The sequence below is a fragment of the Pomacea canaliculata genome, linkage group LG1, assembly GCF_003073045.1.
Source record: "Pomacea canaliculata isolate SZHN2017 linkage group LG1, ASM307304v1, whole genome shotgun sequence".
In the NCBI taxonomy this organism is placed as follows: Eukaryota; Metazoa; Mollusca; class Gastropoda; order Architaenioglossa; family Ampullariidae; genus Pomacea; species Pomacea canaliculata.
Window position 1 is genome coordinate 12,474,294 of NC_037590.1, and position 13,568 is coordinate 12,487,861.

At 39.6% G+C, this 13,568-nt stretch overlaps 1 protein-coding gene across 1 annotated transcript in view; it reads left to right on the forward strand.

Moving 5' to 3' along the window:
* LOC112560314 (ADAM 17-like protease) overlaps positions 1-13,568 on the forward strand; it is a 52,222-nt gene that overhangs the window by 8,516 nt on the left and 30,138 nt on the right. Inside the window, exons 13-16 of the mRNA XM_025232134.1 lie at positions 655-660; positions 1,538-1,653; positions 7,372-7,441; positions 9,484-9,622. Of these exons, the coding sequence (XP_025087919.1) occupies positions 655-660; positions 1,538-1,653; positions 7,372-7,441; positions 9,484-9,622 (331 nt within the window). The remainder of the gene's footprint in view (positions 1-654; positions 661-1,537; positions 1,654-7,371; positions 7,442-9,483; positions 9,623-13,568) is intronic.

A 13,568-nucleotide genomic window follows, 5' to 3' on the forward strand; every position in this document is an offset into this window, starting at 1 on the left:
TGCAAATGCCCTAGTTACTGCAGACGGAATCCTCTGTTTTTATACATACTATATATACTATAATACAATGGGCACAAATAGTGCAGCTCCCCTAAAATCGTTTACCTAGAAAAGCACTTGAAAACATCTCTTGTTTATTAACGTACGAGAATGTGTCACAAGAGCTGTACTATAAATACAGTAAGCGAGTATACAGGAGATCTGTGCTAATAATTATTAATTATTGTAACCCCTCTACCTGGGGCTAGCAAAAATGGGGCAATAAACAATATTATTCACTTATACAAGCTGCACGTACACTTACAAACATTGATGTTTAGGGTATAGAGTTTCAGCAAATATGTCACGAGAACTTTAGTCAAAACGAGCTCTAAAAGGAGATACTATATTATGCTAACTCGAAGAAGTTTATTAACTTATTGGCAGTCATCTTTCAGTCCAATATTGCCATTTCATTACATTCTATGTGTTTTAGTAAATAAAAAATGTTTTCATTATATTATAATTTAAATTTCGTACAGGTTTTTTTGTGGTCGATCTCCTTTCTGTTATTAAGGACACATTACAATTTGTGAGAGAGTGTACATCATGAATATTTTCTCTGTTCATGCTGACACCTTCTTCCACCCTTCTACTGGATTTGCGACTGTCAAGAGTTCGGTGAGCAATATGATGCATGACACAAACAAACTGGAATGATGTGATAGCGAAAAATTATAGTCTTATGCTAAAACATAATGTGGTATACGTGTTTTGTTAATCTTGAGTCGTAGAAAGCATGATCTCGTAAAGCATGATTACATTACAACTTTTTTTTTTGTTGCGTGGTGCATATTGACCTTCGAAGAGAGGCTTAATATAAAACCCTTCAGGCTTAATATAAAAAGCTGAATCGCTGTCGATCATTTTGGACATTGTCGTTTTACGGAGGACGATATAGTCATGGCTGGGTTGGTGGCAGGAGGTCGATATGACTGGGGCGAGATGGGTTGTGGCTGACCTACTGTTTCTGTTGTCTCTTCGTTTTCCAGATAAAATCACCTTATTGTGCTTAATTAATGACCTTGAACGAAAATTACATTCTTGTAAAAAATATGATTCTTGTGAAGGATTGTTTGTGCACTGTTGCAACTTTTTTGCATAAAACACGCTTAAATTATAAATAATGCATTTGATGCGTTGTCTACCAGTTTACACGTATTGATGGGTTGCTATTCTCAGGAAAGTGAATGCCCTTACAAATATTTAACAAAATGAAACAATGGAAATATGACAAAGAAAATCATTATAATAAGGATTTCAAAATTTTTTTCCAACAATTAAGTAAATGAACCTCAATTTCTAGGTGTTGGAAGTCAGGGTTCGTGGAATGAAAGTAGGTTGAGTTTCTCTCGGTTGAAGACCTTCCAAGTTATGACTTGTTTTTTTTTTTTGTGTTTTACTGTAGTATTTAAGTAAGTACAGGTGTATAGTGCTCTGAGTGTGTACAGTCCTACAACAATACGCGTCGTAACGTTTCTACTTACTGCTGAGACAGGGCACAACTGGGGTTCTCCACACGATCCAATAGGCGAATGTTCTCTTGGCGACGAAGACGGTGGTGGCTACATCATGTCCATGGTCTTATTACCAGGAGACCAGCCCAACAACGGCGTACGTAGATAGGTTGTTTATGTCTGTTTTGATTTGTGATTATTGCTTATATATTTTGTAGTTCACCGGTGAGCTGACTAGACATCATATCCACTTATTAAATGTGGTTTGGGCCAGGAACCTCCTATTTCCAGGAAATTGCTTTATTTAAATGTGGTGACATAACTAATAAATAAATAACCATTGTAGCGCTTGCTTTAGCAGCAAAAGTAAATGGGAAATATCTGGGTTTCTTGTTATTAAGTATGAGTAGGGGCATATGCCTTTTCCACCAGGAAGCCAGATCAACAGAGTAAAATAGTTGTTACCGGGTCTCGTGCCTTTTGTATCTCTAAACGTTATGCGGGCAAAATTGCCCTGACTTCTCCATATAAATTATAAATAATGGTAATGCTCTGTGCATTAGTATGGTTTGCTCTCGAGGTAGTAGATTCTAAGACTTACTGAAGTTACAAGCAGCCAAGTATAATATCAACTGTGATAACGTGACAGCTAATGCAAACTGCAAGAATGGTAGAATAAAAATGAAGGCAAATTCCCCGAAGAGGTGTGGTTACGAGGAAAACGGAAAATACGTTGAGTACACATGAAATTTGTGGCTATGTTCAACAAAGTTTTTAAAGGACGATTATATATATATATAAATCAAGAAATTTTGGTGACTTATATTTTAAGGGACTTAAAGGCTGAAAGTCGTGTTCTTCTCACTCCTCTGGGTTACATCCCATGTAAGAATAAAAGGAAATGAAGAGGCTGATAATTTTGCTAAGTTTGCAACAAAACTGGAACCAAACCATAAAGTCACCTACCTAAACATAACTATTTCACCAACAGTGAGAAGAATGGCCGTAAAACCATCAATAAAAGTAAGGGGCAAGAGATTGATGTCCCTTCGCCTAACTGAATGGAGAAAACTAGCTCTCTATCGTTTTGTTTTGTCCACGGATCTGTGTCGCTTTTTAGCGTCTTTAACCGATCTGTGATATTTGTTGTGCCGCTCTCATCTGTTCTGGATTGTTCCTCACTGCTTATGCTGCGTCGTTTCATCCAATCAATATTTTCATTCACTAACGCAGCGGTTCTCTTCCTTTTACTTGTGACGCTCCCCTGACGAACACAGGTACGTCCGCGCGCCCCCCTTAGCCAGCTAGGTCGGTGGATAGGGGGGCTTAGCTAACCTCGAACGCCACGTCGAGGAAATCAATACAATTCAACAAGGAAGAACAAATTTCGTATCTGCAAGAAGTATAACTGTTAATGAAATTTTACGAAATTAAATTCTTCGGTGCTAATAAATATTTTTTTATTATTTTTATTGGACACTTACTTTGATTAATGAGACGGTTGAACCTGCTTGCTGTTACATAGAGAAGCGAACCTGGGTGTGATGTACCCACTGCTATTCGCAGCTCAGCCTCTGCGTCCACACGATTTCTGTATTTAGACTTCAGTGCTGCCAATGCTGAAAATCCTTGCTCACACATATACGAAGTTGAAAATGGCAGAAGAACTTTCATTGCTTTCTCAGAAAGGAGAGGATCCAGAATGTTGGCACTGGTGTTGTTTGGAAGACTATTTTCAGGGATTGGTCACTCGAAAGGTCGATGAGCTGCTCCTCTTCTTGCGTGGACAACCCGCTTGTGCTAGGATCAGCCAGAAATGGATTACGAATCCAATCTTATTTTGTCACATCAATTTCAGCGAAGTAATGCTGAAACCTTTCTTGCAGTCCGTTTAGATGGGCAATAATTACATTCTTCACCTGATCAAGATTCAAGTTAACGTCAGCCTTGCACTTACACAAGCACGGAAACATATCAAAATATTTTCCTGGCGTATCTTTTGCGGCCACGACGAAATTTTTCGGACAAAAGCATTCATCTTGTCAGTTGTTTGTAATATGGTGGTGTCTTTCCCTTGCATAGAAGTATTCACAACGTTCAACTTCTCAAATATGTCCGACAAATATGCCATTAGCAGCAGCCATCGGTCGTTCTTAAGCAGGTCAGCCTTGTTGAAAGAGTTCTCCTTCAGAAACACCCACAGTTCTTCCCGCAATTCAAAGATTCGCAGTAATAGAGCAAGACATCATAGTCGGCTCCCATGTCTTGACATATCAGAGAAAACAGGCGAGATCTGGCAGAACTGTTCTTCACAAAGTTCACCATTTTGATGACATCCGTTAGCACTGTGTTCAACTCAACACTCAAATCTTTGGAAGCTAGAACTTCACGGTGAATCATGCAGTGAGTCCAAACTACGTCTGGAGCAACCTTTTTAATAAGAGATTGCAACCCTTGTTTCTTTCCAGCCATTGCAGGGGCGCCATCTGTGCACAAGCCGACGCAGGAACTCCAGGAAATCCCAACAAAATCTTGGGCTGTTGCACTGCGTTCAATTTTCTTGCAAAATAAAAAGTCTTCCAGAAGATTATTTTCCCACACGTAACGAATGTAAGCAATCAAATGTGAGTCACCTGCAGTGTCAGTTGCTTCATCTAACTGCAAAGCAAAATTTTGGCTTTTTATACGACTGATCAACTGATCAGACACGTCTTCAGATATCTCAGTTATTCTTCGGCGAACTGTGTCATTTGACAAAGGAATTGCTTGCAGTTGCTTAGCAGCATCTTCTCCTATCATGGTCCGTACAATGTCCATTGCTGCAGGCAGTGTTAATGACTCTCCGATCGTATGTGTTTTTTTGTTTTGAGCAATGCGATAGGAAACTTGATACGAAGCCATCAAAGCTTTCTTAGGAATTGATGTATGTGAGACAAATGTTTTTTGTCTCTTTCGTATTCTTGCAATTTTCGTTCAAATAATTCGAGAGGTTTGCAAGCTAACTCCGCATGCCGAGTTTCCAAATGGCGCCAAGTTTGTTTCGCTTCATACTATCTGGAGCTAATATTGCTAGGCAAACAACACACTGTGGCCGTTCTTTACCATCAACAATAATGTTGGTAAAACCAATTTTCAAGTATTTATTGTCATACTTTCTTACTTTCGTAGAAGGCCGTTCTGGTTTTTCATCGGCCTCAGCACCCAAAACTTGCACATTGCCCGTTTCTTCCCTTTTTCTTTTCCAAAAACCACCGCAATCAGTTCCTTTTCGTATCACAAATCTATCCATGGCTATCTTCTTCAGAACAAACACGTGTACTTAGCCTCCAAATTTAGATTAAAACTGCTGTCTTTATCCAGTCGCAGCGGAACGTTCCAGAAACTGTCTTTCCTCTGTTTCCACGGCCTGGCTACGTAACGTGGCCTCGACCTTTCCTTCCACCCTCCACAACTGGGGTCAAAGGCCAGACTTCTAAGCCTTGTGTCCACATGTGGAGTGTGACTGTGTTTGAGAGCGTGTGTATATGTGTGTGCATGTGTGTGTACGTACGCGGCGACGGACGTGTGTGAAGGTGCATGCATATGCATGTGCATGTGTACGCGTGTGATGACCGCGTGTGCATATGCGAGTGTGTACATGCGTGAGTGCTAAAGGTGCGCCTTCAGCCCCCACCCCGCACTGTCTGGTCATGGCCTTCTGTCAGGGACCTAGAGTACTAGGACTGAGCACGTGCGAGGGCGAAAGGGTGTGAATGATGGACGTTTCCTGAATGCGTGCCTTTTAGATGTGTGACTGGAGAGGGAGAGGGGAATCAGCGATGAGAGATTGGGGGAGAGAGGGCAAAAGGTAGAAGGAGAGAGATTGGAGGCTTAATTGTTGAGAGGGTGATTGTGTTTTGAGTTTTGGAAGTCACTACCGAGAGAGTGTACTTGAATAGGGAGAAGAGATTTGGAGTTTGAGCCCCCTCACCACTCGGTTACACAATGTAAACTAATTTCACTAATACCGGTTAAAGAAACTTTTAAAAAATGACCACCTTCGCACCCCAACTTGTAGGCACGTCGCCCCTCCCCCCCCTCTCCAGGCGGACGCGCCCCACCATTTGAGAACCGCTGCACTAACGGTTTCTGTGTACTGTTCTTCGGCTTCCATCTTGTTTTGGGTTTTTGACTTTTGACCATGCGGGTTCCTACTTGTGAAGTTTATATCTTCGATCTCTGCGCCTCAGTGATGTCGTCTGGTATAAGATATTTATCCTGTTTACTCCTTCACAATCACAACAAACACAAGCCGTCACCTTGCCAACCCACGAGGCCTGCTTGAATTTCTTGAGGGATAGAGAAGCACAGCGTGTCCACTGTTTCCTTGAATCTTTGATTAAGGTTCGAAGTGATGAACGCAAGTTTCATCTTGAGTTACTGATCTGCAGTGGAAATTCTCATGATGACAATGTCTCTGGAAATAATCTGATGTTGGTGGATTCCATTGTTAATGACTGGGGAGTGGGTGTCATGCCTTACCTGTAACACCTACATGGACATTACCTTAAGTGTCAACGCCTTGTGGGATCGACGCATCTGTTTTGGTGAGACTCTTATCAGAATCTGTCAACAATGGTACAACACTTTGGATTCCTGCCTCCGGAAACAGAAGAGCTTCGATCATTGAAAGGCCTGATCAGATTTTCCTATTCTCCTGAGCATTTCAAGTTTAGAGCTGTGCCTAGGATTGTTCCACAAAAGAAACATCTGAATAATAACAGTAGTGGAGGTGACGTTAATGTCTCAGAGTCACCAAAACACATCTATACTGACTCTACAACTCTTTTTCTCCGTTCTTGTTATGTTTGTGTGTTTTCTTTTCTTTTTCTTTTTAGTATGCGTTTTGAGCCTGCCTATAATTGGGGGTAAAAAAGCGCTATACAAATTAAACTTCTTATTCATATTATTTAAAAAAATTAAAAATGAAGGTAAAGGTACGAGGAGAATGACTAGATGACTAGTCTAGTCACACTCTGAAATTTTCAAACAGGTCTGAACAAACCAAAATAGCTAGAATGAGAGTTAATAGAGAATATCTAATAAGATACAAGGACCCCCCCCCCAACTTTTATGTGCATGTGGGGATAGACTAAGCACCATACATGTGCTGTTGGAGTGTAATGAAAACAAACTAGAAAAGGAAAATCTAAAACATTTTCTAGACAAATATAGACGCACTAAACCTTAATAGCTGCCTCAACCTTCCAACAGAACTATGACAGAATACACTTTCATTGCTAGCATCAGCCACCCAAACTCTAGACTAATATAAGATGGACAAAGGATGATAACTGGATAAAAGAAACAAAAATAAGTATTATATACACCTACAGAGAAGGGGAACCAAACCATCTAAACTTCGGAATAAAAATTAAAAATTAAAACAATAAGCAGTTACTTTTTAATTTTTAAAATATTATCTGACTCATCTGCCACACGTATGTTCATTAGCAAAGCAATTTGTATGTTGTATGTCCTTTTGAAATCACAACTGTGGCATTAGTTCATTAATTTGTGTTTCCTTGCTCTGTTTGATATTTTCAATATGACTAAAAATTTGTCTTTTAACAAAAGCTTTGAAATGAAGACATTAGAATTGCACGATATCATTGTTAATTGTTGATTAATTGAATGCAGTCTACAGTATTTACTTGAATATTATTTTATTTCTTCAGACCATAATCTGTATTTTTCGACCCTTTTCTAAAACCTATGTCTTTTTCTGTTTTAGCTATTTACGTATAGTATTATCGATAGTGGAATAAAGTCTTTCAAGTTTTGTTAAAATCTGATCTGTATGTTTTAGTTGCAATATGTTTTTACAAATTTTCAGCGCTTTTCGCCATGCAGCATAGACTCTATTTCACTTGTGATGAAATCGATGAGCCAGCGATGCTTTATAGGTAAGCTGTTAAAACGAGCATATTATTATCTGTTTGTTTGAAGCACACTCTTTGATGACTGTTTTCATGTCTAGTAAATAGAGTCTTGAATGAAAGAAAACTTTCATTGAAACAAAGGCTTACAAACATTACACCAGTGCAGAAAGATGAGAGAACTCACTATTCGGCTAGAGCTATACGGGTGAGACATCATTGGACTGGCAAAGGTCACATGATCAGGATTTAAGAAAACAGCAGCAGACGAAGGCTAGAATGCAAAGATGGTCCCAGACACATACTAGCAATGGGCAGGGAAAGTAGGAATATTTGGCCTGGATGAAAACCATGAAGGGTATAAGACAATAGAGTTTGAACTGGACCATAGACTCGCCTTAGCTAATATCCTCCATCCATAAAAGCATTCTCCAAATAATTTTTATGTAAGCAAGTTTTTGACATTCTGTTGTCACGGCGCTTTAAATCCACTGCCAACAAGACCACAATAAAGTCATCTCCTGGCGCCGATATTGTTGCGACCTTGTTTTAAAGGATACTCAAGGCTTGTGATAAGGCTCTTGCGATGGTTAAACGTTTCAAAAATATATTTAGTTACAATTACAGAGCACGCGAGCAATACAGGAGAAATAAATGATTCGTTTCTCACTTAATTACCACTTATTAGCACTATTTCGGTTGCCGATGTTTATAAAAAATTGAAAAAAATCCAGTGAAATCGACTCTTGTGTCCTTCCGCCGAGTAACCACGATAGCTTCCCGAGATGATCAAGCAGACGAGTCTTCTTGTGACGTCAGTCTTATTGTGACGTCACATGCACAGGAAGTGTCTGTGGTCGTTGGGAAGATTTGACCTTGTCTTTTTATTCGTATGACAACCTCTGCTTGTAAGGCTCTGTTTTTCGGGGAAAAGAAAATTTTGAATCTGTTTCCGTCTTTTCGGGTGCAGCACATTCTCGAGCCATTGTTCTCACTATGGAAACCTCACGTCATAGGGTCACGTGACGGAGAACAAGACTTCGTGGAAGCAAAAGAAAAAAGAGTCTTGTGTAATTTCTCGTATTAAACACAACATTCTACTTAAAACCTTCAACGTTTTCCACATAAACACACATATAAAGAGACGAGATTCAAATTTATCCTACTCTACTAAAGCAGTTTTATTTTGCCTTTAGAATACTTTAAATGACTTGAAATGATGTTGAGTTTTAAAATCGCCTGTCACAACTTCGTTGACTCAAGCTTATTTTCGTAATAGTTTACTAGCAGTGGTGTTCAAATACTTTTAAAAAATAAGTAGTTTAAGAATTTGTTGGGTGTCTGATTAAACTGATGGTTCTGTAGTTTTAACACTGCTTAGTTTTTTGTTTTTGACTTTGATGACCAGTAAGTTGGTTCTTTAGACAATTCTTCACTTTGCCATATTCTTAGGAAAGAACTAGTATGGGACTCTGTTGTTGTTGTTTTTTTATCATCCTTGAGAATGCTTGATCAGCTCCATAAATGCCACGTGATCTCTCTCTCATCAGACTGTGTACTTATTCTCTTCTTTATGTCACAATGTCTTCAAATTCAGTTTGATACTCGTTTGATGTTTGATACTCGTTTGCGGAGCCCACGTGTCATATCTGTCGAGCAGGCTCGGTGCTACCAGCAATTTGTGCAGATTGTACTTGGTAGTAAACCTTATCTCATGGCTCCTAAGTACTTGAAGCTGCTTACGTCTTCAAACTGGAACATAACTTTGTTCTTTTTAGTGTTGGTCTCTATTCCATATCCGTTCGAACTGTCCGTCAGTCTGTTGGTAAGGTCTTGCAGTTCTTTGTTAGAACAGGTTCAGGTCGTTAGCAAAGCGCAGGTTGCAGATCGACTTTCTATCAGTTGAAACACTAGCTGCATTTATTTAAATTGACTGAACGGTTAAATCAAAGAAAAGCTGAAGGATTGGAAAGATAACATTCTTTTACATTTATAAAGTGGACAAATACTCGACAGAAGAAAACAACAGGAAGTGAGCAGCAATGATTCTTGCTAACTGCATGTTTCAGAAAGTGATAAAGAGGAAATTCCGTGCGGCAATGGAGTCGTTGATATTAGAGAACAATGCGATGCAGGTCCAGACGGTCTGCAGGGCAAAGACAAATGCTGCAGCAGCATCTGTCTGCTCAGAGAAAACGCTCGCTGCAGGCAAGTTGGTTTGTGAAGTGTCTTGCAATTCCCCATTTCCAAAACACCCGATATCTGTACCAGCATCCTTGATCTTTTTAGGAAAGCAGGATAATAAAGTACGAGTGCAAAATGTAATATGCAGTATCGTTCTTCGTGTTTTTCTTGATGTTTCTAGTGATTTCAACAGCAAGTGTTGCCGAAACTGCCAAGCTGCTCCAGCGGGAACCACATGTGGAACAGACCCAGACAGTCAGTGTATAAGAAGTGCAACGTGCGAGTATCCTTTTTTAATTTGTTATTTTTAGTTTTGTTTGTTGCTTCGTAAGTCAAGTAGGAGCAATGTTTGATTATTAAGGCCAACTGAGTTTCATTTAACAAGTAAATCATGAAAATAATTTTACTATGAAGTATCGACATTGTGTGAGAGACAATTTGGAAATGGAAGTTTGATGGTAGTGGAGTGTTTGACGCAGGATGTTCTACGAGAAGATATTGAACAGCACCGGTGGAAGGGAGATCCTTGACGCACGCCTACTGTAGTGCAAAAGTGACCTAGTAAGTGCTGTTCAACGTCATCTTGAAGAACATTCTGCAAGAAACTCTCCATGACCCTTTTAACGGTTGTAGACAAACAGATTTCATGGCAAGCAGTAACAATGACATTACCAACAGACTAACACACGAAGGGCATGTTTTGTGGTGACCAGACAGCAAGAACAAAGATATGATTAGTATCAAGATTTCAGATCCATTTTCCAAATATAAATCTCTCTCTCTCCATATATAGCATTATGACAAAGAGGTTTTGTAAACTATTGTCTTCTTTAATGACCTTAACCGCTGATCAGTGGCGTCGAACATATTTGTCCTGCTGTCCCTCTAGCCGATGGCACCGCTTGCCAAGACAGGTACGTTAAAACTAGGTCTTAGTTGTGTTTTATATATATATGTGTGTGTGAGAAACAAGTTAGGGATAAGTATCGCTTTCACCAGGTGTGCTACTTTATAATCGCCTGTACCTAAGCAGACAGGAGATCGCGTGCTCAATTGACATGCTTATGAACAACCTTTTCACAGCAGATGCGACAGAATAAGGAAGGGCCATGTAGGTAGAGCACACCATGTTTGTTTGTTTGTGTTTTATGCCATGCCAGCAACTAGGGCTATATCACGGCAAAATGTAGCTTTAACTTTAAAGGTTTAGCTATAAAATATGATATTTTGTAAAAAGCCAAATTAGAAAGTAAAAGATGTGAAGAGGTGAATAAAGTATAAAAAAAGGTTGGTGAAACCCAAAAAGTTTGCCAGCACACTAAAAACAAAACTATCGGAACATAAAAATTGTTTATATTTGATGGTAAATTCCGATCTTCTTTAAAAATGAAAAGATTGCTGCCAATGGGACGGACCTTAATAAGGAAAATAAAGAATTATCTGTTAAAAGCTAACAACGGGTAGTCCGAACCTTAGGACAGAGAATCAGAAAGTGTAAAAACATTAGAATTTCCTCTGCACCAGGGACAAACAGGCTGTGGTTCACCTTGCAAGAGGTGTCCTTGTGTGGCATAGGTGTGTCCTGTCTTTAATCTTGTAAGGACCACCTCCTCCCGCCTCCAATCTGTACCACAAAGAGGTGGTTAGAATCGGTTTAGAGGAGAGCTTGAAGTGCAGAAAGAGAGTCTGAAATAATCAAAAAGTTGTGCTCCCAAGACGTCATCATCTGTACACCCGTATCCAACAGGCTGGTCTCCATACACAATACACTCCATACACAATAACACAATGGTCTAAGTCAGGGATGGCGAACCTTTTTCAGTCCGAGTACCAATTATTTCAATTTCAAAGCAATAAAAATTGCTGCGTGCCAAGTCGGTCTACTTAATGACGCCGCTATAGAAACGAAGTGCTACAGCCAGTAAGTTTGCTGAGCGGAAAAAATAAAGCTGCTTAGTATAAAATTATAAATTATAAAATAATACTTATTTATTCAACGTTATTATCCTGACCTACAGATTTTGAAGTCTTGGGGCAGGTCAATCAATGCAACTTCTGCTGTTGTGAGGTAGATGATGATGATGATGATGATGTAGTTTTATAGCACGCTAGTATCCGCATCACAAAGATGCGCTGAATGCGCGGTGATCCCAGCAGCCACCAAACTGCAGGTCAAATGAAAACTTCAAAAAAGTATAAACAAGTGAGTCTTAAGATTTTTCTTGAAAGATCCAAAGATGATAACAGTTTGGTATCTGCGGTATACCGTGTATTCTTCAAAGTTACGTGGAATATGATCCAACATCACTTCTTTAATATTATTTACAGTTTTCTGAAAAAATTGAAGGCTATTACTTATGATAATTTGAAATTTTAAAAAATCCATCAGCGTCGTCGCGTGACGCACAAAATCTTTTCGCGTGCCACCTTGGGCACGCGTGCCATAGGTTCGCCATCCCTGGTCTAAGTATACGCTCTAACTTCCACGCATGGAATTAACGAAGTGAAGGAGTTTTACCAACAACAACACAAGGTTGTGAAGGCAGTTCCGATAAGGTAGTCAGAGGAAGAGCTGGCTGACGAAAGTTAAAGACTGGACTAGCCGTCCTGTACAGGACTGCTGACTATCGTTCACAGTAGAGTGGTAGGTCCTGTCAGCTGCCGCGTCTATGCATGTGCTCCCCACACGACAGGTACCGGTACAGGGACGACTGACTGACTGATGTCATATCATGGAAAGGGATAATCAGCTTTATATCAGTGTGACATCAGACCTCATATCGAGTCAAGCACAGGAAGAAAAGTAACGAACAAGCAACAAATAATTGCAGCGAACAGCAAACACCGAGGATAGAGAGTGGAAGAAAGGACAAATAAAAATTGAGATAACTTACCATCCATCGAAAACAATAGAAGGTCATTGTGACCTTTCATTTGGATATTTTTACGTGTATATAAAAGGTTCATAATAGGAGTCAGTAACTTCATCATTTTGCCTTTTTTTCTTGTGTCAGTCGTGTGTGTTTTGGAGGCAAGTGTCTTTCCTCGTGTGAAGTGCTTGAAAAAAGAACGGGAAGACCTACGAACCATGCCAGTGCCAAGAGGGTGAGGATGTGAAATTGTGCAAACAAGTCTCTTTTGCCACTCACTGATGCATTACTATTGCGATCTAAATTATACTACTGTTCCATTAAATGTGATTATTTAGTATTTAATTTACACTACTGTCCCATCAAAATTAGAATTGTTTAGCATTTAATTTGTAACAGAGTGGTAGCGGTTGCATGATGTGAGTAGTAAACGTTCTACCACACACTCAAGCAGATGTAGGAAGAAAGCTGGCAGATGTACTTTGCTGAAGTGGTCTGAACGAAATACCACAGCTGCACTCCTCTACAGTAGGTTACAGGGTGGAGTCGTGGGCGGAAGCTGTCTTTCCTTTGTTGTGTAGTGTCGCTACTGATCATGTCTCCAGCACGTCTCGTGTCAGCTCCGCCTTTATGTACACCTCGCAGGGCTAAACTTCTCGTGATTCTCATGTAGGTCCACTTTAGTCAGCACCTTTAATTGTAGTCAATCATCACAGAGCACACTTGCTGGTGCTGTATTGCATCTTCTGCCTATAGTAACTATAATTCACCGCAGGGTAATCGCCAACTACTCTTGACATTTTTCTTTGCGATGTTAGGAAGGAATGGGTTAGCTAGAAAATAGCAATTTTCAAATCAGTTCTATAAGACTGCGTAATGATTGTTCAGTGAATAGTCTGTCAGTATAGTACAGGTATATGAAAGTTTGTTGTAAAAGTATTCTCAGGGGCTCTTGGAATAATACTAAGATCTCCGATATTTACCAAACGGATTATATGAATAATGACAGTTCACAATAAAACTCTATCAAACGAAAGTGACATAGCATAATACGTATAACAGTAAAATATAAATCGTAACAACCCGCTAATAAATCTTTG